Source organism: Amphibalanus amphitrite, unplaced genomic scaffold (genome assembly GCF_019059575.1).
Source record: "Amphibalanus amphitrite isolate SeventyFive unplaced genomic scaffold, NRLGWU_Aamphi_draft 001300F_arrow, whole genome shotgun sequence".
Classification (NCBI taxonomy): domain Eukaryota; kingdom Metazoa; phylum Arthropoda; class Thecostraca; order Balanomorpha; family Balanidae; genus Amphibalanus; species Amphibalanus amphitrite.
This window is the reverse complement of record NW_024882793.1, coordinates 33624-58777: the sequence shown is the minus strand read 5'-3', so window position 1 is coordinate 58777 and position 25154 is coordinate 33624. Positions and strand designations below refer to the sequence as shown.

The 25154-nt window shown below is 46.5% G+C and overlaps 1 protein-coding gene across 1 annotated transcript; it reads right to left on the bottom strand.

Annotated features, from left to right (window-relative positions):
- On the bottom strand, positions 1 to 24261 carry LOC122371965. The gene is made up of 3 exons (XM_043348767.1): positions 23923 to 24261; positions 6431 to 6651; positions 1 to 115 (listed from the first exon to the last, which is right to left on the bottom strand). The coding sequence occupies exons 1-3, from the start codon at positions 24010 to 24012 to the stop codon at positions 1 to 3; spliced, it is 426 nt and encodes a 141-aa protein (XP_043204702.1). The 5' UTR covers positions 24013 to 24261.
- Between the last annotated feature and the right edge of the window lie 893 nt (positions 24262 to 25154).

Here is a 25154-nt window from a genome sequence, read left to right as displayed (position 1 = left end):
TCACGGACTGATAGTCGGGATGGTCACTTGGTTCTCTGACCGGGCCTCCGTTTTCGTGTAGCAGTGCCTGTGACTCCATTTGTTGCGTGCTGACCATGGCGACCCACTGGGTGAACTGATGGAATAAAATTGAAAGCGTTTTTGGCGGTTAGCTATCTGCGACAGGTGGGGCCGGACCCAATTTAGCTGCACAGCTGTGGTCAGCAGTGCACTTGGCCAGCCACCGTATTGTGAGGAATTCTATTGTTTCGGTAGAATAGCTTAGCTTTTTTATTCACAAACTCCTCCCTGACTGTAGCAATCGATAACGGGACCTGGCAACCACAACGCCACCACCACTAGCGGCTCGCGCGCTTCTTCACTCTCGAGTTCCAGCAAACTGATCTGATTCTTTCCTCTGTGGCCTTTCTCCCTACCGCTGAACATTAATCCTCGACGCTCGCCGGGAGGGGGTCGGATCCAATCCCCTTCTGTTATCTCGAGAATCAATGGTCATATCTAACCCCGAGACGAAGCATTTGAAATCTCCTCATGAAAACGTTTTTTGAATGAAAATATTTCGCTTTATCGATATTTTGTCTGTTCGATATTCTGAATTCGATACCTTGTCCTTTCGATATTATGCTTTCGATATTTCGTCTTTTCGATATTCTGCTGTCGATATTTTGTCTTTTCGATATTATGCATTCGATATTATGCCTTTTCGATATTCTGCTTTCGATATTTTGCTATTTCGATATTTTGCTATTCGATATTTTGCTATTTCGATATTTTGCTATTTCGATATTATGCGACTCGATATTTTGCGATTTCGATTTCGATATTTTGAGGTTTCGATATTTTGCGACTTCGATATTTTGTTTTCGATAATTTGCGTTCGATATTTTGCGATTCGATATTTTGCGTTTCGATATTTTGTCATGGAATCGTCTGAACACCCCCCCCCCCCCCCCCACTATAACTCGGATCCTGGGCCACGTAACGACACACGGTAAGCGGCATTCGAAAGAACATAAAAAATAATGACGGAAACACTTCGGTCAATTTTTGGGTCAGCTCAAAGGTCAGGTCGCCAAAGGTCATCAAAGGTCAAATGTAGTCCATTTCAACAATTTTGGAAACTGCCAACGGCTTACTCGGGAACCAATAGAGCTACAGCGCCACGGAAAAGCTCATTCGATAGCCCTTTTACAGACCTTTCTGAGTGTTGCTCTAAGATTTGACCTCAGGTCAACGGTTAAGCCTCCAGAGGGCAAAAACTGTAAAAATAGCAGTTTTCACGAAAATTGTTTTTCGTCAATAACTTTTGACTCAAAAGAGCCACGACATTACTTTTGGCAGCATCGTGTTCCTCTCGTCGAGACGCATCGAATAAAGTATTTGTTGACCTTGAAAGATCATTTTGAAAATTTGACCCTAGGTCAAGGTGCAGACCTGCAGACCGGAATGGGTCATGTTGCATATCAGTCGATCCGTATTGTCGAGCTGAATACATCTGACGTGTTTTCATCACTCTAGCACGTCTTTATCAAAAGTTGTAGCCAAAAAACTGCTGGTGACCGTCCATGACCTGAGATGACCTAAGGGGCACACAGGGGGGTCACAGGTGCATTTTTCCGATTCAGTGTGTCATGTTTACCTATGAACCTAAAACATGTCACAAGCTATAAAAGAAAAATAAAAAAAAACAGGGAGAATTGGAGCCCCCAGGTGGTCGCGGGTTAATCAGACTGCCATCTCGGGAACAATGGCATTCCTCACAAAAGGTGGCTGACCTCCAAAGCGACTGCAGCTGTGTGTGGACATTGTGACCGCCCGCATCTGTGCCTGACTGGTGAACTGATCGCCAAAAATTACTGGGAATCAGTTCACTCAGCGAGTCGCCATGGGTAACACACAGGAGTCAGACACCTATAGACTGCTCAACGAAAACGGAGGCCCGGTCAGAGAACCAAGTGACCATCCCGACTATCGGTCAGTGAACATCCACAACGACACAACATTGGAAGGCAAGTGGCCAGAGAAGAGGCCAGAACCAGAGCCACCCCGCAAAGACCGCTTCTCCCCCAACCAGCGGAGGCTGCTGGTTTGCATTAGCATGGTCGCTGTGATGGATGGCTCTCTGATCGCCATCATGATCCCGTTCTTTCCGGTGGAGGCGGCCTCTCGCGGCGTTTCTCAAGCAGCCATCAGCGGCGTTTTTAGCTGCTACGCCGTGGCAAAGATGATGCTGAGCCCGCTAGTGGGTCGGCTGGCTCCGAAGATTGGCATCAGTCGGCTTTACAACATCGGTCTGGCGCTGGCGGGCGCGACGACGCTGTTGTTTGGGCTGCTGAACCGGATCGAAGACACCCAGACCTTCATGGGCGCTGCGTTCGCGGTGAGGCTCGTGGAAGCGGTTGGCTCGGCGGCCATCGCCACGTGCGGCTACACCATCGCCGGTAGTGAGTTCGGCAGTCGGGTGACCACGGCGGTTGCCGTGATCGGCTCCTCGCTGACGGCTGGCCTCGCGCTGACACCGGCCCTCTGGGGCGGCCTGTACGCAGTCGGCGGCTTCGGCACCCCCTTCTTCACACTCGGAGCGTTGATGCTGCTGACCTCAGTGGCCCTGATTCGCCTGATACCCGACAGCGAGAGCGCCGACTGCCAGCAGGCTTCATTTGTCGCGTCGTTGCTAAAGTTTCTCGGCGCTGCCGACAACTGGCTGTGTCTGGCGACGGTTTTCGTCTACTCTGCCGACGTCTACACGGTCGAGGCAGCGTTTGCAGTGTACGCTGACCGGGTGCTCGCCGTAACGCCGACTCTGGTTGGTCTTTTCTTTCTCGTCTCTTGCGTAGTGTACGTGCTGGTAAACCCTCTCTGGGCTCGGCTCTTGGAGGCAAGACCCAGTCCGCTTCCTCAGATGGCTGGCTGTCTGGTAGCCTCTAGCATTGGGATCTTCTTCATCGCTCCAGCGTTTCCCGTTCCACCACACTGGCTCATGACTGGAGCGGGGATGACCGTCGAGCTGCTGTTTTTTGGCGGCGCTTACACTCCCTGCTACAGCACGATGCTGGACGCGAGCGTGGCCACTGGCCTCGACGACAGCGTGGCCACCAGGGCGTTCGTTTCGAGCCTGTTCCACGTCATCTTTTCGTTAGGGTGCGCAGTGGGTCCTGTGTTGGGTGGAGCCATCATTGACCGGTATGGGTTTGCGGCGATGACCGCCGGGCTAGGAGCGATGACGGCGCTATTAGGTGTCGCGATCGTAGTCAGGGTGGCAGTGAAAAGACGTCACAGAGTGTGTCCGTGATACTACGGTGGTGTGCTTCAGGTGGTGCTGTGGCAAGATGAGCAGCTATTTATGATAATAGCTCGTGACATTCGTGACAGCCCTTTGTGACTTTTTTCTTATTACAAATATGCATGCTTAGCATTCACGCTCATGAGACGCATGATGAACTGAAACGTGTTACTTCTTCCTGTACATATGTAAAGTAAGGTGAGGCATGTCCCCTTTGAAGGTAATGGCGCCCCTTGGCGGGGACAGTGAGGGCCTCTGAAAAAAGCCTCATTTTTTAGAATTAAGGGCTCCTTTGATGGCACAGACATGACGATTGCTTAGTCCCAGGGTTCAGCGATTAGTCGAAGCCAAACGCGCACAGCATGAATTGATTGACTGGCGCATGCCAATTTTCATGCCGCTGCTCACCATTCTGTACAGTCGAGCAAAAGCAGCTCCCATGTCCTAATCGTCGCCCGTCTGTTAGTGTTTTCACAGCCGCGAACGCAAGCGAGTGCAGAGTCGATCGGACCCCAAGCCTCTTGGCCTCTGAGCTTTGCGGAAAACAACGAGCGTTTTCACGATAGGGAGCCGCTGCCACCCAATTTTAGGTCCTTGGTCATTAAATGACTTTCAAGAGGTCGATGACAAGTGTCGAGAAAATCAGGACCCATTGTAACTTCTTTAAGTGAGATTTTATGGCCTGTGTGATCTGACGTGCCGACCACTGACCCAAAGGCTTTACCGTGTGATGCTGTATGTGCTTCCTGAGTGTGCCTTCCTGCATTTTGATGTGGATTTCATGTAAGTCGCGTGTACTTTAAACTGGCATGGTCAAATCACGAGCAACACACCCCGCATGGGCTAGGAAAGTGCGTGTGCTTGAAGGTGGGGAAATTAAAAATGTTGTGTGTGTGCAATTTGACATTAAACGTTCTCAATCACGGTCTCAAGTCTGAAAAGCCATATAATGGAACCCGTGAGTAAATAAATACAAATACAAAAGCGTTATAAATTGCGGGCACAAGGACCACAGGCTGAATTTTCACCGGAGCAGAAAACCTAATTCCAATTATATCTAATGTAATCGATTTATATCGATCTAGTCGCACGGCAAGACGACAGACGTCTCCATAAATAAAAAAGTAACTTCACATAGTAGTATATTACAGAAGAAAAACATTAATAAGAAAATCAGGGGCGTCTTACCTCACATAACCCTACTTATAACAAAAATGAGAAGCATCTTATTGCTCGGCAGACGTGGCATGATGTGTCAACTTATTAGTATTTCTACGCAATGTGCACCACGATGAGTGAAATGTTTATAAACACGTAAGGTGTTAACGGTTAAATAACTATTTCGAGTATATGGGTATGTAGTGTTTAGGTACCCGATAAAGGTTAAAGTCAGGACAAATAAGAATATTTCATTTCGTTATTTTTGGACGATATTATAAACTATTATAACCATTTCAAATGCTACACATGCAGAATACGTAGGTATACGTTTGATGTTTCGCTTTTTTTCTTCGGAGTCAACAACAATTCCAAGCATCAACATCAAGCCATGTTTTCTTCCAAATCGTCAAGTGAATCATCAAAGGCACTTTACAAAAAAACTTGATTCTAACATTAGCTCCCTGAGGATCGAATAACAATTAAAAATTCGGCAACAATTTTCACATTTATTCATCAAACTGCATAACTGTCATTTGTCACGTATCACCATTCACTCGTAATACCAACACACCAAAAAACCGTGTTGGTTTGACTAAAACCGCCCTTTACAATCTGAGTCTCAGTCAACTTTACGTTTCAGCGTAAAGCTTTGAATACATCAGAAGAAATAAGTATACAATGTTAGAAGGCTAATAAATTACGTCGATTTACAATCGCAGGATGATCCACTTTTGATCATCCTCTCGATTTTTCCCAATCCATCGACCAATGCCTTGGAGCATTGGTCGGTGCCTTGGGTGAGCCTAGGTGTCGTTGGAGTCTGCTCGAATAGCTAGAGGTGGCGCTAGTGATGCAACTCTGCATCCACCGATTCTGTCGAGGGCTGCTGGAGACTGGAGTAACACACAATCGCAATGAATCACTTCACAGAAGCTCAGATTCATAACTCTGTCCATGCTTGGTCTTAACCTCTCCGATTTAATATCCCATCCTCAATCATGTGTGCTGTTGAGCACACACACTAAATAGTAAATAGAGCATTATTTGCAGCTAAGCCGGCATCTGATATTGGTAGGCATCTATTATGCGTTTCACGTTTGCATGGTTCAGGTTAAATGTAAAGCCTAATTTATACAACTCATACCAGTTTCTATCACTAGCACGCGTGATAAACCCTTGCCCGTCAGACCATATTGGTTATAATCATACCTCCCCACCTTTTTTTTTTATAAATTTAATCCGAACCTTTTGATGGGAAGGATTCACAAGGACAGGGCCACGGCTAAGCGAAGCTTGTTGCGGTGACCCTGCCCTCTACCCTCCGATCGCGCAATTCCGGTTCTATGGCAGAATTTAGAGGCCAAAGTTTAACGTGCGCACATAGCCGCGCACGGCCGGTCCCCTCACTGACTTCGCCTGGCTACGGCCTGCCACCAACCGCAACCATACCTGTCAGGAGGCCCATAAATGTCAAGCGCCCGTCGCGCTTCGAACCCGGACTGTTATAACCGGGAACGCGTGCTTTCACCACGCGGAGTCCAACGCTCTACCAACTGAGCTACGGGACCGGCACCTTCGACTGAAGGGGAGCGGGAAGAGCTCATACACTAACTGAACTACAAAGGCTCCTTGGAGAAACTAATGTGTGCACTGTTGCGGACCCAGCGATCGGCATACATTGTGAACGTCTCGGGTCAACCGGTGACCTTGGGGGTGTGGTTAGAGACCTCAATTTAAGGGTAAGGCTTCTGGTGATTGCATGCAAAAAAATGGTCGTAAAGCAGCTTTTGGCCACGTTGAACTTGTTATGTCCAGCCAAGTGGAATAGTTACCTTTTTTATAAACCTAAGGTAAGTGACGTCTTCCCTTCATCCGCCAATGTCAATGTGCTGCTTCTCCAGAGTACTCCCCTGCTACCCTCCCCCACCCGTAGCCCCACCGCGTGCCTCCCGCCCCCGGCCCCGACCCCGCCCACCCGGGACTGACCTCCGTCTGGCGGCTGGAGCCACGGGCCAGGAGCGTCGGCACCGGTACTGGATGGCCACTCGGTGGGCCGGGTGAGAGGTGCCTGCCGCCGGCGCCGAGGTGCGCTTCCGGTTCCTCAGCGGCCGGTACGGGTAACCTCCGGTCTGTTCAGAGATGGCCCGTGCCACCTGCCACTGGTGGCGGGCCAACGGAGCGCCGGACGCCGGCTTCACGTCCACTACCTGCCGGCACAGGTCACCGGGGTCAGACGGAGGTCACAGAGGTCATCAGGATGGCGCAGGTCAGTCAGCTGTCACTGGGGTCCGCTGGCAATCACAGAGGGCATCTGGAAGTCGGTGGGTCGGGAGGTCACGTGAGACAGGGGTTTTGTTGGGTTTCAGGTTTTTCGTCATTCTGCGCTGGCATCTCACCATTTCCATATAGCCTCGCACTTCGTCAACATAAAAACAGAAAAGCCTTGCAATATAATTAAATCATATATAATTCACATGTTATTCCGAGGATAAGTAGGTATATAGAAGTAAAAACAATACAACAAAAACTAAACACACCGCCTTACGAGTGGAGTCAACCGGGGTCGAAACGGGGAACGTCTAACCAGGCTGATAGTGGATAGCTCAAGCTCCCTCGTTCAGTTCACGCCTGTACTTACCTTGACCTACTGCTTTGGTGTAGCTTTAAAATTTCTTCCAGCCAGCAGCCTTTTAGGAGACATAGCCCTCATTTACCAACCCCTGTAGCCGCCAGCGCTCTTTAATTGCTTATTTCAGAATGCAGACGTCACCACAAAACTCAAGAGCAAACAACACACAATGTCATATAAATTAACAACAAACATTGACATGACGATTCAGCTGCACGCCCCGGCCAGAGGTCGGCCACCCGGGACCGGCTCTGATTGGTCAGAATAAGCGGCGTCCTGATTGGTGGAGCGACCGCCGGCTGACTCCCTGATAAGTCGGAGTCCCTGACCCGCCGTGTTACGAACAAGTATTGAACTCATCTAAATTCAAATCAAATGCGAATAGATTCAAGGATCTAGAGCAAAACACGTCTCAAGACTGTCTTAACACTTATGATAGAAACGTCATGCAATAAAATTTAAAAGCAAAATTAAATTTATCGGGAGAGAAAAGGACTAAAAAGGTGAATTCGGAGGACAGATTGCAAGCGAATTCCGCTTTCAGGAACAGACCGATCCTTCAGAGATCCGACTAAATACAGAAGTTAAATACAAACAACGGAAATCGGCAATTCATCATCCAAGCTCTGGAAATGAAACCAGTTGCGCTAAGTTCAGACAAAAAAAAACCTCAGCCATGGCGGTAAGACACGCGAACTTCAAGCTTGAATGCTCTACTCTCAGCCATTCAGCCACAGCCATTGAAGCCTTCGCAGCCAGTCAGCCATGTCATTAACCCTCGCCGGCACAGGCCATTTTGCGTCCTTCGACGGCACAAGTTGGCACGACCTCCCTCGCGTTTGGCCCCTGATCAAGCTAGAGCTTTGGGAAAAATACGAGCGTGTTGCCCGTCACGAGAGGAAGCCGATGGTGCCCAATTTTAAGGTCCTAGGTCATCGGGTGACCTTCCAGATCAGGCCAATGACCCGAAAATCGGGAAAATCGGGACCTGTTAGAAAGTCGTAAAGTGTGGCTGCTATGTGGTTTACCGGGGTGCTAAACACGAATATCATGTTAGTTTTGATCAGAGATGATGTCTTTAAGCATTTAGACCAGGTCGGGTCAGGTCAGGTCAGGTCAGGTCAACCGGTAGGGGTTGTGACGGGTATTCGTAATACGTGTCAGCCGCCTCTGACAGCTTCGTAACATATTACGAAGGCGCCAAAACTACTTTGTAAATGTTCAAATGGTTGCTAAATTCGAATTCAGCTCCAAAATCAAGCCTAGAAACATGTAAAACTCGAAAAATTAAACCGAGGTCACCCGAGGTCACCAAAGGTCAATGACCTGACCTGACCTTCAGGTGACCTTAACACCCACCTTCATGTATGGGAGCAGCATCAAATCACATGTTTGAACCTTTGAAACCACGAAAAGCTTGCAAACGCGCGGCTAATGCGAGCCGACATACGCCGAATAGCGATTCCGGCCAAACATGGTCTCGGAAAAGAGGTCACAGGTCAAAGTTCATTTGGGTCAGGGTCATGAAATTTTAAGGGTAGGTGTAAAATTGATCAATGCGAGGGTACTGAAAGTTTCGTCGCGATCGGCCGCTTTTTACGCGAGTTATTCGCGAAGAACCTTCGGGGGGGGGGGGGGTTGCATCAACCCTGTGCCGGCGAGGGTATTTGGCAGGTAGGCCCGCAGGTATTTGGCGAAGGTTTTAGTGGACATTGACGACCCCTGTTTAATTCACTTTCAAAACTCTTTTAAAACTCTAGTGGAAATTCGATTCAAGCTGACATAAAATGTAGAATTTACTATAAGATGTTTAGCCCGCGCCCTGGTGGGGTCTGTTTATAACGCGACCTGGTGGGGGGGGCTATTTTTTGCCCCCCCCCTCGTATCTCCGAAACTACTGGACGGATCCGCAAAATTCAAACGGCGTTCGAAAGGCCTGTCAAATTTGTCGAAGGAAACCAAATTTCATTGACCTCGGGGTCACCGATGACGTCACAGGTCAGGTCAAAGATGAAATGTTTCACCGTTCACGGGTCTTCTAGGGAATGCGCATTAACACCGAGGAAAACGCATTTTGTCGAGAATCAGCGACAGGGCGTCAGTTGCCTAGTAGATATGTTGCTGTTAGAGGTCACTGACAATACCAGGTCAGGTCACAGGTCAGGTCACCAAGGGTCACAGGTCAGGTCAAATGAGCCCAACTTTACTAAGGTTGTGTGATGCATGTTTTATGGCCAATTTTTCGTTTCCAACTCAATGGTGTTGGTTATAAGACTATCAGGTACGGCTTAGGTCACTTTCTGGTAAAGTTCAGGTCAAGGTCAGGTCAAGGTCAGGCCAAAAGAGGTCAAATTTTAAAGTTGATAGTTTTGCATAAAATGGTTATTGATTCGATGCAGCTCGTCACGGGGAGTCTAATGGTGGTCTTTGTTTTGCGATACGGGGTGTAGAATTGCTAAAAATTGAGTTTGAAAATTTGACGTCATCAATTTTGAACAGTTTTTTCGCTATAACTTCGCCAAAAAAGAGGTATCAATCTCAAATTTGGTATGTGGATGGAAGGCGGTAAGGACTATCACATATATTCCGGTTTTTGCGAAATTCAATTTTTTTTGGATTTTTCGTTTATTATATCAATTGTTTTTTTTTTTTAATTTTCAGGGGTCAAAATCCAAAAATTTCAAAAATCCGAGATAGCAGTTTTGTAGCCCTGTTGATTTTACAGCTTTTATGTCTTATCATTTTTTCTGTATTTGCAAAGCTATAGGCCTGACAGCTCTTCCCGCGAAACCCTTTTTTGGGTCGAAAACGGCAGAACATGACGTCACTCTGACGTCATTTCCGGCCAACCTATCATAGCCTTTGGAAACATTTTTGGTCACAATGTGTAAAATTGATGTCCGGGAGGGTACTGAAAGTTTGGTGACGATCGGCGCAGCGGTTCTGGAGATATATCGAAAAGTCTGGAGGGGGGGGGGGCAAAAAATAGCCCCCCCCCCCACCAGGTCGCGGGTTAAATGATTAGCACAGTTTAAATAACATAACCTTATACCGAAGCCAGGATGCAATCCCATCAGACTCGATTTCACCATCAGATCATTCATGCAGCACATTTTAGCACAAATCACACACAAATAAAAATGATTAGTGTTACGGCTCGCGAGAACTGCAATAGCGAGTGGCGGAGCGGTTGGGTAAACGGCAGAACGGAGTGCGGTTGCCAGTTTCGCCATCGAATGGTCTTCACTAAAAGTCGGAAGAGTTCAGCTGTTGCCCTCAGAATTGTGATCCCAGAGACGCCAGAGACCATCAGTGTCAGATACGGCCGCCTTTAAATCAGTCAATGACCCCGAAATGAGGTCATTGACAATAAACATTGACATGAAGCGCTCCAAAGCACACGTCGGATGGTGTGCGCATAGCTCATGGTAGAAATGCGTAGTTATCTTATATTCTTATGATACACATGATAACAAGCTGTCGTAAGATCTTTTAGCGATAACTAGATAAGTTTCACGAGTAACGGATGACAATTATATTATACATATCACATTCTAAAACCCTCAAGCTCGCAGACAGGAAAGAACAACAATTTTACTGCGCATCGCATCTAACTTCGTTAAAGTGGCAGTCCATCTTTCTTAATGTCAGTGTAGCTTCAGTTCTGGTTTGGGTCTCTTTTGTTCAATGTAAATAAAGATTTAATGCAATGCTGAGAAACGTGAGATGTTCATTTAGATTCGTTGTCTTGATTCATTGTCACTGGCTACGAGCGTTCAGCTTTTACAAAAGCGTGTAAGCTGCAACGCTTTTCTGACAGGATACTAACGCAATGCCTGATCTTCGACTACGTTTCGCTCCATGTCATAATATTTTGCGCTGTCTGCCATTGCCTTGATTGAAAGAGATATGACACTGTTAGTCGTGTGTTATGTATATCTCTCATAAGCCTTGCATTTCTTTGATGTTGACAAGCAATACAACAAATAAGAAAGATACCTGCAACAAAATAATTTCTGGGTTATGCAAAAGGGAAAAAGGAAAATGGAAATCGAAGAGACAAAAAATAACCAATATTGTTTTTTTATTTTACAATGCTTCGCTGACGTTTGTTTTTGTATTTGTCTACAATGTCAGTGACTATTTTCAGCTGGAAAACGACTTTGCCTACTGTTCTTGTATTCCTAAAAAAAGACGGCGCACGTGAGTACAACAGACCACTGCAAAGCTTTATATATCATCTGTGCCACAGTCTGCATCTTGCCAAACGTGTGCCCACAAGTTCAGTGCACTACATGAAAACCGTGCGATTTACGCGCACATACCATGCGCGAGGAGTGTCTACTGTCTATCGGTGCGCGAGGAGTGCCGATCGGTGCGCGTGAGGGGTGCATGAGTGCCGCACTAGGAAAAGCGCGAGCTGGTGCCGCCGGCTACCCTGCGCAGAAAGTGCTCTCCGATCAGCCAGTAATGCACGGGCAGGCAATCCGTTGGGTGTGCGGACGGTGAACGTCAAGGCGGAGTGATGGGGGCAGGGTGCAGACGAAAAGACGGGCCGCGGTACCTCAGGGTGCCGGACTACATACCTCGACACGACCCTGCTTGCAGAGAGGCTGGAAAATACGGCACTGGTTAGCACGGCCGGATGTTAGAGGCGATACTTTGGGTAAGGGGAGCAGGGCAGGTGTCTGCTGTGGGACCATCTTCTAATAAAACACAAACATTCTCGATTGAAAGAATATCAATAACAAAACAGACCGTGAATATTATCGAAATGCACGCAAGCAGTGGCAGGTCTCCATTGTCTCACATAAGCGATTCCCTTAGGCTAGGCTGCAGTAGGACCTGAGTCCCACGTTTGAACCAGTCACGCACCGATGCCGTGCCGCTACCACCCATCCGTCGACGGTCTCTCCGGCTAAAGGCGTCACTCTCGACCACGATCGATGGCCGAGGCATTAAGTGGCTGTCCGGAGCCGTATCGCTCCTAATTGCACCCTCCGCGCGTGTTAATGTCACTGGCGACGTGACAAACTTTCAGTGGTCTTGTGACGTCAGCGACCTACCGTGACGCCTGGTGATCTGGCCAAGGTTGATGAGGAATTTCGGCCTGTCCAGAGCAGTTTTTAGGTAGCTCAAAGCACCAATTCATTACATCACTTTCTGCTCATTATTAGAAAGAAGTTTACGATAAAAGCTTCACCTAGCATCACCATCACCAAAGCATCACCTAGCTTGAATCCCAACGTTTTTTTTTTGTGGGACATGAATTACAATAGGCAAGTTGTTTCATGAGCAAACGATATCCAAAGGTGCCCAAGTCGTTATCTTCATATACAAATTTGAAATGTATTCTTGTCCCAGACCGTTTTCATCTTAACCCCAGATTTATATCGCTCGTTTTTTCAGAACCAATTAGAAAAATGTGCACTGCATCCAATATCAGTCCAATAAGCACTCTTTATTTTATTTTATTTATTTATTCAAGTGATCACCAACAGGGTGGACCCCCAATGACAGGCGAAGTCAAACTAACACTATACATGATAAACAATGGCATACGGGCAAACAATGCAGAGTAAACAGTAGGTAAATATTACGATATATATAGCTAAAAATATAATGCACAAAAAAATATGTGAGGTATAAGATGAATCTAAAGAAGAAGAAAAAAAACGGTGCTTGTAAAAAAAGGTTCTATGACTTTAAAAAGATGATATATGCTTCAAAACATGAGATTTAAAAGTCCCAGTGGCATCGGTAAAAAATCTGCCCCTGGAACACTGCATAAAAAAGAGTTGACTAGACATGGTACCCTGTTGAATAAACCCCGCTTCACGGTGTTGACGCGTGCACGGGGCTCATAAAACAGTTTCTGTGTGCGGGTCGACCGAGTGGGTATGTGCAGTGCAAAGCTGTTTAATATGTGGCAGCAGTCGTGTCTCCCATGAAACACGTTTCTGATGAAAATCAGATCATGCTGAATTCGACGTGAAGCCAATGAATGTATCCGAAAGTGATTAAGTAAAGCACTGTAATCCAGAGAAATGGAATGTCCGGAGTGCGTGTTTGATAAAAGCCATATTAGAAATTTGTGTTGCACTCGGTCGACCCGCACTGTGTGGGTGTCAGCCGCACCCGCCCATATCACACTGTCATATTCTAAAATCGAGCGTACACTGGAGAAGTAAGCACACAAAAGTGCCTTGCGATGAAATTTGCTTCCCTTCTCACCTGTTTGAAAGGATCGAAACAGCAGGCCCAGGCTTCGGTTTGCTCTGCTAACTATGCTGTTCACATGAGCAGCAAATGTAAGCTTGGTGTCGAAAATGATACCCAGGTCACGTATCTCTCCAACATGCTCGAGTTTAGTGGCGTTGATGAAATACTCTGTCCGGACGGGTGCGCGCCTGAGGGTGCCATCGTGAACGATTTGCATTTGCTGGGGTTTAGGGTGAGTCCCCATCTGACGGACCAGGCCGCCAGACGACCAAGGTCCTGCTGGAGCAGTAGTCCGTCAGATGGCGAGACAATTTTTCGAAAAATTTTGACGTCGTCGGCATACAGAAGGCACCCGGAATCGACTTCTCGCGGTAAATCATTGATGAACAAGGAAAAAAGTAGCGGAGCCAAAAGGGATCCTTCGGGAACACCGGATAGTACTGCCGTCCATTTGGACGTTTTTCCGTTCACGATGACCCTCTGACGCCTATCGGACAGATATGAGACGAACCATTGTAAAGCAGACTCCTCCAATTTGAAGGAGTGTTTTAGTTTGTGAATTAGAAGCGAATGATTCACACTTTGAAAAGCTGCCGAATAGTCTGTATATATAGTGTCCGTCTGATATCCGCCCGATATGGCCTCCCACACTGACTTAAGATAAACGGTTAGGTTAGTAATACAGGACCGCCTAGGAATAAAACCGTGCTGCTCGTTGCACAGGGCCGGCGAAACATGATGGTATAACTGATCGTAAACTAAGCGTTCGAGTATCTTTCCGAAGAGAGGAAGCAATGACACGGACCGGTAATTTGATGGATTCTTCTTGTCTCCTTTTTTGTGGATCGGAATAATGTTTGCCTGCTTCCATCTTTCCGGAAAGACACCCGAACTTACGGAGGCGTTACATATTTTGTTGATGGGAACAACGAGCTCATCTGCACATTCAACAATGATGCGCGCGCTGATGTCATCGGGGCCACAAGCCTTGTTTACTGGAACGGCTTTCAGGGCAGATCGAACGGCAGCTTCGGATATATGAAGTCGAGACAGTCTGTCTACATCGTACTCAGGCGCTTCAGGCAAAAACAGTCACATTCGGCTGAGTAAATTTCGTAGCAAACACGTTGTTAAGTAGTTCCGCACGGCCCAGATCGTCACTAACAATGTTAGCATCGGGTGCACGGAGCACAGGCGAAATAGATGACTTGTTAGTAACACATTTTAAAAACGACCAATAACGCTTTGGGTTAGTTTTAAAATCTGCAGTGAGCCCACGCAGGTACTGGGAGTATCTGTCACCAGACACGGCCTTAAACTCCCTCCTTCTGGCAGCAAACTCGGACCTGGTCTCCTCAGAGGGGTTACGGCGCAGGCGACGGAACGCGGCTTCCTTGAGACGCAGAGCGGCCCGCACGGCGCCGTCGAACCACGGCGGCACCCTGCGCCGGAGGACCACTGTGGGGACGTGGTCGGCGATGGCGGAGTTCAGTAGAGTGTAGAATGTGTCTACTGCCGCGTCCACGCCTAGTCCGTCCAACATCCCCCATGCGACCAGAGATAAACTCTGGCGCAGCCCGTCGAAGTCAGCTCGCTTGTAATTGAGTGCCGAACGCCTGGTCAAGAGAGGAGGACTCTTGCTCGTAAATTTGCAAGGAAATGACGCATTACCGGAACTATAAAATGCAATAAACCTATCCGATAACTTCGAGAGGAAATTACGATCGGACATACATGCATGGCTGCCAAAGTTCCAATTAAAAGTCAGAGGGTAGTGTCGCGTACAGATATTACTTTTGGCATGTAAGTACATAGGAACCCGCGTGTCGCGAGAGAGTTCGACGAATAATCAACACTGCCTTTTAGACTGGTGATTAAGAAATGAATACTTGACATAAAAATATTAGGCTTATAGCAACTAGTTACAAGTGCCTTGCCATTGCTTCCCAATGGTAAAACGACACTTGGCTTATTTACTGTTGTAATTGTAACTAATTAAATGTCAGAGAGAAAAATAGAACTATTGCGAGAGTAGCTTCGTGTCATGATCCTGTCAAGATCGTGGTTTTGTCTGGTCAAAGAACTTTGGAGCAAAATGGTTAAAATAAAAAAAATTAAAATGGTCAAAATCATAGAAAAATCAGAAAGCTTTCAAGTCAGTACCAAGTCAAGGTCAAGACGAAATATGTCGATTCAGCCCTCAACAAGCTCCACCTCCCCCCCCCCAAAAAAAAAATAAAAACATTGTTGAAGATAGCATCGAGCTGTGTTGCCAGTTTGGTACTAAATACTGCGGAACACGGTTTGCTTGTCTGTCTCATCGGATCACCAATGGGTCTCTGCTTTTCCCGGGATGATGGATAGAACACATCTCTTATTCTGGCCCTGCTGGTGCTAGCTATTTGTTTCTGTCATGGCTGGATGCGTTTTCAGTGACCGTGGTCGCGCTACGGGCCAAATTACGGTCGCTCATCAGACTCGTGCTACGGGCCGTACTACGTAAGGCTGCAGTTAAACTGTAACCTGATTGTTTCCACCAAATGGGATCTGGACCTTGAAATTTACATTGTCGTAATGTAGCATTTCGAAATGTTCCACCCAGGTGCTCATTTTGCATTTAAATATGCTTCCCACCCAAGCTTTGAGAATGTAGGATGTGCAACATTATAAATGCATGCATTTCCTTACTCCCTTTCATCCATCAGGAATTCTTCTGATCTCGAATAAAACGGCGTCCAACCATCATACTGATAAGATTATGAGAAGTGGGGAGATTGGACGCGAGTGAGAGAGCCTGCGCAGAGCGAACTGAAGCGTTAACCAACTGACATTGATCGTGGGGATATACGGAATATTAATGTTTGACAACGGTCCCAGCACCAATCAATGGTCCGCTAGGGCGGCACAGCAGTGGTGAACTTCATTGCAGGATGTGGATTAAAAACGGCTGTGGGGAAAAACGGTGGTGGGGAAAAACGACTGTGACAGCTCGGCGACGGGCTAACTGAGTATATGTATGTAAGTAAACTTGATTTGAGATACCTGAACCTGCATTTTTGTCTCAAGTTTGTGACGGTCATTTTAATAATACCGAACCACTGTGATTGAAGGCTGTGTCGCTTTGCCTTCCAGGGCATGTCAAAAAGGAGGCTTAACTTCCTTATAGGCGCCCATCCTTTGAAATCAGTATATCAATCCAACGGCAGCTATAAGATGCTGTCCTGGCACTGCTATCCAATTCATCAAGCACTCATCCTTCATCTGAGTGAAAGGTCATCGCTTAACGTGGCACCAAGGCGCGAGAAGTAACCGTTCGCTACCGCACCATACCAAGAACTTGTTGGTCGCCCTGGCTCCAAGTTCCGTCACAGGCGAATGACATACATCAGACATGCTCGACGCTCGTATTTGCCGTATAATACGCCCCGGCCAGGCGCATGGGGGCAACTCGCGGATGGATGGTTGATGGCCGTTATGCAACATGGTCGATTGGTTGTAAAGCAGTGGCTAACATGATACATTGGAAGCGTGTCAGATAAATGCACAAAAATATAGAGCGAGCGTTTGTTTGGGTTATCGTCTTCCGTTGTGCATGAGAGACTGGACACCAGTTACATTGTATCCTAGTGGTTTTAACTAAATAAGGCGTGATGGAAACGGTACACACTTGGGTACATATAAACGGAAAAATCAAAACATTCAGAGAAGGCCTTTCAAAAATTAAGCCAGCGTTCCATCTTCCCGCCTCACATTATCCATTGAGACAAAAGTATGCTATTTTATTCAACGTCTTTGATCGGTAAACAAGCATAACTATCATGGCCGTCTTCTCCAATGATCCATGCATGATTCTCATGATGTCTCCAATGAACCACGCATAGTTCTCACGGCGTCTCGAATGATCCACGCATAGTTCTCACGGTGTCTCTGATCACCAGTATTGTTCTCTCGAGCGTCCCGTATCAAGCCACACCTGAACGTTCACGTATGCTTTCAACGCAAATCACCTGACTACATGCCTCTTGAGCCGAGATCTGCTCGGATCATACCACCAGCTGCAGAGCAATAAGGGAGAGCTGCTTGTTAGCGGGGAGGACATCGATTCTGACCGACATCGATTCGGTGGGCGCGCCAGGAGAGGACGCGCTGCCGGCGCCACTGTGTCGACCAGCCGAGAGATAACACGACCGTGTGTGCGTGTGTTGGTTAGGGCTCACACAGGGCCGGAAAATCGGCGTCCATTTGATGTAACGACTAACGGGCCACATTTGCAGATGCAATTTTGTGTGTGTAAGTGAATGGCATCCATTTACATTCGACATGTGCAATTTGCATCGGTTCAAATCCTGGGTTCATTATCTCAGTGACTCAAAAACATTACTTTTTTATTATCATCCATTTCTTCATTGCACATGGTGGAAGAGATGCATTGAGCATGACGCTGCACATTAGGTAAATAACTGACGTATGAAGCCGAAACACGCGACACTCTTTGTGTTCCTTATCAAATATTGCCCGTAACTGCTTTAAACATTAAATCACTAGCCCATAAAGACATTGAGTTGAAATGCATTATGAGCTTCCGCCCTCTAGTGTAAGAGTGATTGAGTGCCTCCATTTGTAATTGAAAAGAAGAAGTATATGATTGTTGTCGGTATTCACTTATTTAGAATGGAATAATACCAATTCTGACAAACAAGCATGAATAACGCCCAGTCAGTTAGGTACGCCCAGTCAATAAAAAACCGCCGTGAAAATTCATTGAAAATTAACAGCCTTTATAGCGTCACATGCATGATAATCATGTTGAAAAAGTTCACGTGATCACCTCCGGGTGAGTAAACAAGGACCGGAACGGCACTAAGTCAGCCAAATGACCCTGACTCTCAGAGGATCCAGAGGAATGATCCATCGGATGATAAACGACCACCTTCACCGAAACTGTAAAAGCAAGGCAGAAACGTTCCAGTGGCTAGACATTGGTCGCCGAATATCCAGCAGTGTAGTTCACTAGAGAAAGCTGATAATAGTCTTAAGTCTACATGAGCATGGCTCGCCTGATAGTCGACTTACATGAAGGAAAAGAGAAGTTTGACACGCATTTAACTTGATTTGAATGCCTACTGATGACGTATGCTTTTATATACGCTTGCTTTTATGCTTTTATATTCTATCTTTTGTTTTGGTGTAATTTGATACCGTTGATTGAAAACAATCAATCACGAATAGTGTATGCATGCTGTTGGAAACTAAAGGCCGGAGAAATAACGTCAAAAATCATTAAACCCCAACAACGGTCGATTCCGATCGGTCGTGGCAGAACATATTTTCGCGGTATTTTAGTGGGTTCATTTATTACGTTCGAGTTCTTGGTCACAACATTTAATGATCCAGCGTATTCGTTTACATTTTAGTTACCTCTCCAACGCTTTCCGTTCTGGAACTTGCTACTAAAAATATGTTATGCATCCTATACGTGCGGGATATGGACGTTTTGCTTCGTTAGTCTTGATACCAATAGCGATCATCGATATGGTGCCACCCGCGCGTCACGGGTGATTATTTCGCCGGTGGATCGCAATCAAGGTGTACCTTTTCCTGACCGGCACATAAAAATGAACTATCGACTTGCGCCGCCCCCACTCCCCTCCCTCCCCCGAGAGTAGGACATTAGAGATGGTTCGGAATTAATGCTGCTTCTTGCGTGACCATAATAACGAGCATCAGTTTCATAGGTGAATTAGACTTCAATTCCACTGGGATTTTAATTGGTCTCGTTATTGAGTACTGGTGACCTTTGAGCTGGAATAGGATCGTCAGATTATAAAGCTAGGTGGTGTCTCGGTTTAATGATCTATTGCAATGATACACGACATACACGGCAATTTCTGAATTGTATCGAATGACGACTTGGGTATAAGGCTAACGTTGATGGGAGTATTTATCACATCAGCTTGATTCAGTCGTTTCAGTATGTCACGACAGAAGCCATACATCCAGCTCGATGTAGGCTTTGCACTGAAATTCATCTCAATTTAGTCCCACACTAAGCAATTTGAAGTTCGGAAGACAAGATTGTAGGGTAGAGCGGCAATGACCGAACTGTCCAAAAGTTGCCAGACTTTTCCTGAGTCTTTCCCTCAATGGACTGAGCCTTCACAAAGTGAGGGCTCTGATCATCATCGAACGCTTCGAACGCTAGTCTTTTCCTGAGCTTTTCTTAGATTGTCGAGATAAACACAATGGACAGATTTCCGTGGTAGATGCAGGGTATGGGAGGATTATGATCCACGCATTCAGGATACGGCCATATTGACTAATCAATGCGAGCCGCGGGCTACCACCTCCGGTGCCAGCGAGGAAAGGCCGTCCATTAGGGGCAGAAAAGAACTTCCTGATGGCAACGCTGCAAGTAAGGCCGCCCGGTTCAACAGCGCCCTTTGGTGATCGATTTAACGACAGCGTGGCTCCGACCCGGCGGGCGGCCTCCACAACAGACCGCGGGCAGTAGAAAATGCCCAGCCTCAGATACAGTTCCGCAACTCAGAGATCTTCAACAGTCTGTAAAAGAAAAGGCTTCATCGGGGATCGTGACCGCGTTACGTGAGCCTTAACTCCCTCCCCCTCTCCCGTCATAAACTACAGAAAGGCGACTTTCCAAGCATCAGCAGACTAATGGCCATTCGGTGAACTAATCATACCGAGCAGGGCTATTTTGGGAACAAGTTAGCATTAGTCAAATGGCTATCATCTTTTGATTATGCACAGTCATATGAGGTCAACATAATTAATTTCCTGTAATGCTAGCGTTAAAGCCGTCCTCGAACAGCCTATGCTGGCTTCAACAGAACATTCGTTCTGTTCAAATAACCACCGGGTTGCAATGTCGTTAAAAAGTTCAATCATGAGGGTCAGTAATTATACAAAATTATAATGAAGTTCCACATTTGATAAATAAACTACTTCCCAATAGTTAATGTCCATCAATGCATTCACGTAGGTCCAGACAACCCCAGTCCATACATATATTTGGAATTGAGCGAGTAATTTTTCGCTGTAGGTATTTTAGTTTTTAACGAGCTGCAGCTGACGAAGGAAGCAGTATAGCTTCCGAAAGCTTCTCGAACAAACGAAGAGCTGGAAGTACGGTTATCTCTATCACCATTCAACTATGTCCCAGCTAAACAATAACATTTTCAAGTACGAAATAACTATGCATGAATTTTTTGAGGAATAATTGAAATGAAATGCTGGAATATATGCAAGATAAAAATGCTATCTTCCTTCAATGCATCGTTCTCTTCTCACTGCAGGGAACTATGCAAACTAGTTGATTTCATGAATACTGCAATGAGGCAACTCTATGTATATCCCCAGGTCGTCAACTAATAGCAAACCATTATTCAACCAGTCGGCTTAAAAAAGTTCAATTGTGACATTTTATTTTCTTAAGGTAATATCCATAGCATTCACCCTCATTCATCGTATTCCACGGTCAGCTTCACACCTTCCTTCTCAGTCCTATCTTTGCGAACAAACGCCCACCTGACTTATTTGATCATGTCCTAACAGACCTCAGCGGTACAGCTCTGTCAACATTGACACAAGCTCTGACATTCCCCAGGGCAGTGTGGGTCGCCCAGTGGCAGCTTCCGGCTCAAATTACTGATGGTAAATCCCAGCCAGTTGACGTCAGTGTATCAGGTAAGGGATTGATCACGTCTGAATGTTGTTTGCGCATCAATGGGAAGTTTTGTGTAATGTTACTTTAAACTTGGCGCCGTGGAGTCGCCAGTGGCACGTCGGAAGATCCGATGGGACATCAACAGAACCGAGTGCAAGGAGTATGTGGGATGGGTTTAGTGGGCATTGCAACGATCATCTTTATTAGACGGCTGGCTCACTTTACACACATATTTCATCAAAGCGCATGAAGGTATTTCATAGGAATTTTACTGATAGCTAGATATTCTATCAGCTGTTGTAAATGAAATTGCTTTGTCTGCAAAGCCTTTCTCCTTTTACATCAGCTGCGGACTGCAGCTGCGGACTTTGCGGCGACAAATACAATTGGAACAAGCCACTATGTTATGTTTTTACCATCCTATTCGCCATTGCTGTAGCAGAACAGTCCCCGGCGTTTCAACAATGGTGAGCCTGCCCTTCGGCGGCGGATGTTGCCTTTTTACGGAAGACCGGGAACGAACCGGGGCTCAGATGTCTGGACGATCGTAATTGTCTTCTACCGATCACAAACGTCTGCCATCCTTGCAATCATCCAAGGATGTATTGGGGCTACATGGCTGTAAATTTCCACTTTTTTTACGAATTTCACTATTTGAGAATGCCTGATTGATCAGCCCGTTTCTTGGAGTGTTAGTTCATAGTTCAAGTGCCGGCGACCCAGGCGAAGCTGCCTGTCTGGTCAGTTACCCTGTTTACATGAGGCATTCAGCCTAAACGGAAATATCCGATAAGCCAGGGAACCGAAAAATGCGTTTCGGTGGCCCCGTATACATGAGCAGCGCGGTGGCCTTATCGGAAAAATCCGTTCGGGAGCGGATATTTCCCTTTACGCCGGCATCCCGAAAAATACGGACATTCTGCGCATTTTTACATGTCTGGCGCAGCTCCTATCAAACATTATTTGTGCTTGTTTTAGGCTTAATTTACTTGCTTCTTAAAAGTTTTATATGGCAAATTGGAAATAATCATGGCACAAGCCATTACTTTACGTGTGTACTGTAGCAGAAGTGTCATAAACTGTCAGAAAGCAAGTAAACATGTAAGGTCTTGGACAAGATTGAAAAGCATCCTACATTGAAAGTCTTTTTGGTTTCAGAAAAAAGGCCAAGATAGCTGATTACCTTCGCCCCAGTGGGGGGAGGGCATATGTTACCACCCTGTCGCGTTCTTTTTTAGCGTGTGAATAAGAAACCGCGGCGCGTAGCGCCGCGCCACTTCGAGTATCTTTCCATGCATCAATTTTGGACAATGTGTGAAATTTTTGACCCCAGGTCATGTCAAATCAGGTCACCAGGTCAAGTGAACTGACCAAGCCTAAAAAGTTTGCAATCATGTCCAGCCTGCAGTGTTTGTAAGAAAGGTTTTAAACTTGGTGGATTGCATGATGTTATGGGCACCTATAATTTGTATATCTCGGATTTGTATATCCGTGACCTAAGGTCAAGAACGTGGCGTGACCTTTCCATTATAAGTCAATGGAGAAAAATGAAAATGCCTCTAGATCCGTGTGTACGCATAGGAACAGTCCAAATATTTCTATTCGAAATCACAATGATTTGGACCACCCGTGACGACCAAGGCGTCTTTTTGCTGATAGCCTCTAGAAAGGTCTTCCGAGGTCATTTGAGGCTAAAAACAGATTTTTGCCAATAACTCTCGATTGGAAAGAGATAGAACGCTGGGGATGGCTTCATTGTGTTTGTCTTGTCGAGACGCATCGAATGATATGAAATATGACCTGTTTTGGTCACCACGTGACCTTGACCTGAGGTCAAAATTTGATTTTGACCTTTCCAGGGAAAAATAATATATGTTTTGACTTTTGAAACGGCTGAAGGAGAGAAACACGGTAGTGCCATTGCCAATTCTTCATCTTTGCTGGTTCAAAAGTTATTCGTGATAAAAGTTCTATCCAAAAACAGCTATTTTCACAATATTTGACCTATGGAGGCTTAACCGTTGACCTGAGGTCAATTTTGATGATGACCTTATCAAAAGAAGAGTTCAAAAGCTATCGATAGCTTTTCCATTTGTTTTTTTTTCCATTTCCATTCCAACAAACAAATGCCCCCCCCCCCCCTACTAGGGTGAAGTTGGCTGAGACCGCCACTGGGGCGCGGGGCGCGGGTTTAAAAACAACGAATAAATAAATGAATTGGTACACGTTCAAACTCCATTTTATCAGACTTGTATTGTTAATGCAAATGATAATCGACTCATGCATTCAGAACTGTGGGATCACGTCAACATCTGCAGGTTCCCTGGCAGTCTATCGACGGCTATGGCGCACTTCACTTCGAACTGCGCCAAACACAACCTGTTGTTTACTGAGGGCCCAATTTGCATGTGTAGAGCTGAGGAGGCGTTCGGTTTGGTGGTCTCACGACCCACGGCTGAGAGGAAAACAAATACTGAACTTCTAAACGCCGCATCTAAAGAAGGAATGCAAAAAGGATTGCGTTTGATATGCTGCCTCTTTATAATGCTCCCCTTGCCTTGTGAACTATGTTCTATAAGAATGAATAGGCATGCACGGTATTGTAGTCCGAAAGTGATTCTCCGAAGTCCGAATAAACAGTAAGCATGCATTTCAACATTTATCCATGTTTAACATTTATCTCTGCACTTCAACATGTCGCGGCTTTATTTGACAAATCACACTATCGAATGTGGTTTCATTCCAGCGTGGCTGATTTTTTCCTACTTAGCAAGGTATCGTGTAAAAAAATGTTCTCAAAATGGGGAAGGTCTCATCGCGAACTGGGAAATCCCACATCAAACTGCTCTGTTAGCTCGGTTTCCTCCCGCAAACTCCTCCCCTCTCCCTTCTCTCCCTCTCTCGGTCTCTCCTCTCACACGTCTTCATTACAGTCACACTTACCGGCTTCTCCGGAACATTGTCGATGGCTGGCTTCGCTGCCGCACCGCCGTCGGCGGCGGTGGTGGCCGCGCGGCCCGCGGGCGGGTCCATCACGTGACCCGCCTGAGGCGCCGTCAGCTGATTCCAACCGGAAGTGCACGGTCAGGGTCGCCGCGGGCTATCGCAGTGTCACGATACGGGCACCGACCGGCCCACACAAGGGCATTGGGTCAACGTTAGGCCGAGCTTTCCGCGATCTCAGTTATCGAACAAACCTCAGCGGCACAATGGAGGGCTGATGACAAAGTTGTTCGCTATGTTGTGCAAAATCAACAAGATATCCACAATATTTCTGGTAGGTAAGCACCTCACACGGACTCGCATGTCACTAAATCATCCATATTGCAAAAATCGTTCACCAATCACCAACGTCCTCAATGTCATCAACAAATCCGCAAACGAATCACAACAAATGCACACCCCACACGGCCGCACAGTCCAGGGCCACCAGCGGCCGACGACTGGTCAGCCGGCGCAGTTCGTCGACGTCGACACTCGACGCCGTCGACGCAGCCGGCGCCGCACCGGAGGGTCGTCGGCTCCGACGCAGCGGCGGCGGGCCGTCGTTCCGGGACGGTTGACGACGCTGAGCGGGCGCGCGGTGAGCTCAGGTCGCGGGTCAGTTGATACGACCGCGACAGGGGCCAACCACGCAACGGGGACTATTTATAGTAGCGCATAATGGCGGACAGTGATGGCTCGGTCGTGGGGTGGTACGATCCAGCTACTTATAGACAAGTGGTCAAATTTGATGAGCTGAGTCCTAGGGGCAAATAAATCGCACACTTGGTCAACATGTCACAGTGCGCTCGAACTGCGATTGGTTTACTCACATGACATTGATGTGCAACCAGCTGAATTATGCGTTGATATGTTGGTGGCAAATTATTTACCGTAAAAGGCATAAGAATCAGATGCAAGTACCGTTCAATCAATGCAAGGAGCCCTGGAAAAGTTGTCAGTGTCCCGTAATACGGAATGCCCTTTTATAATCAATCGTATATCACCAAACGAATCAATATATCTGACATCAGAATCGCATTTTGGCGATGCCAAGTACATATAATTTACGCTATGTGTAAAAAAGCAATTAATTATTGCATAAAACTTAACCGTTTTCATCCTCGCATCAACCAATTTCAAACTTACGTCAACAGAAGGGAATCTTCAAAGGATCTTGGACCAAAATGACA

Excerpts from the sequence above, each read along its gene's own strand:
- LOC122371965 (XM_043348767.1), bottom strand. The coding sequence starts at position 24,012 with ATGGACCCGCCCGCGGGCCGCGCGGCCACCACCGCCGCCGACGGCGGT. Across the intron at positions 6,652-23,922 it reads ACAATGTTCCGGAGAAGCCG|GTAGTGGACGTGAAGCCGGC; the intron begins GTAAGTGTGACT and ends CTGTGCCGGCAG. Across the intron at positions 116-6,430 it reads GCTCCAGCCGCCAGACGGAG|TTCACCCAGTGGGTCGCCAT; the intron begins GTCAGTCCCGGG and ends TTATTCCATCAG.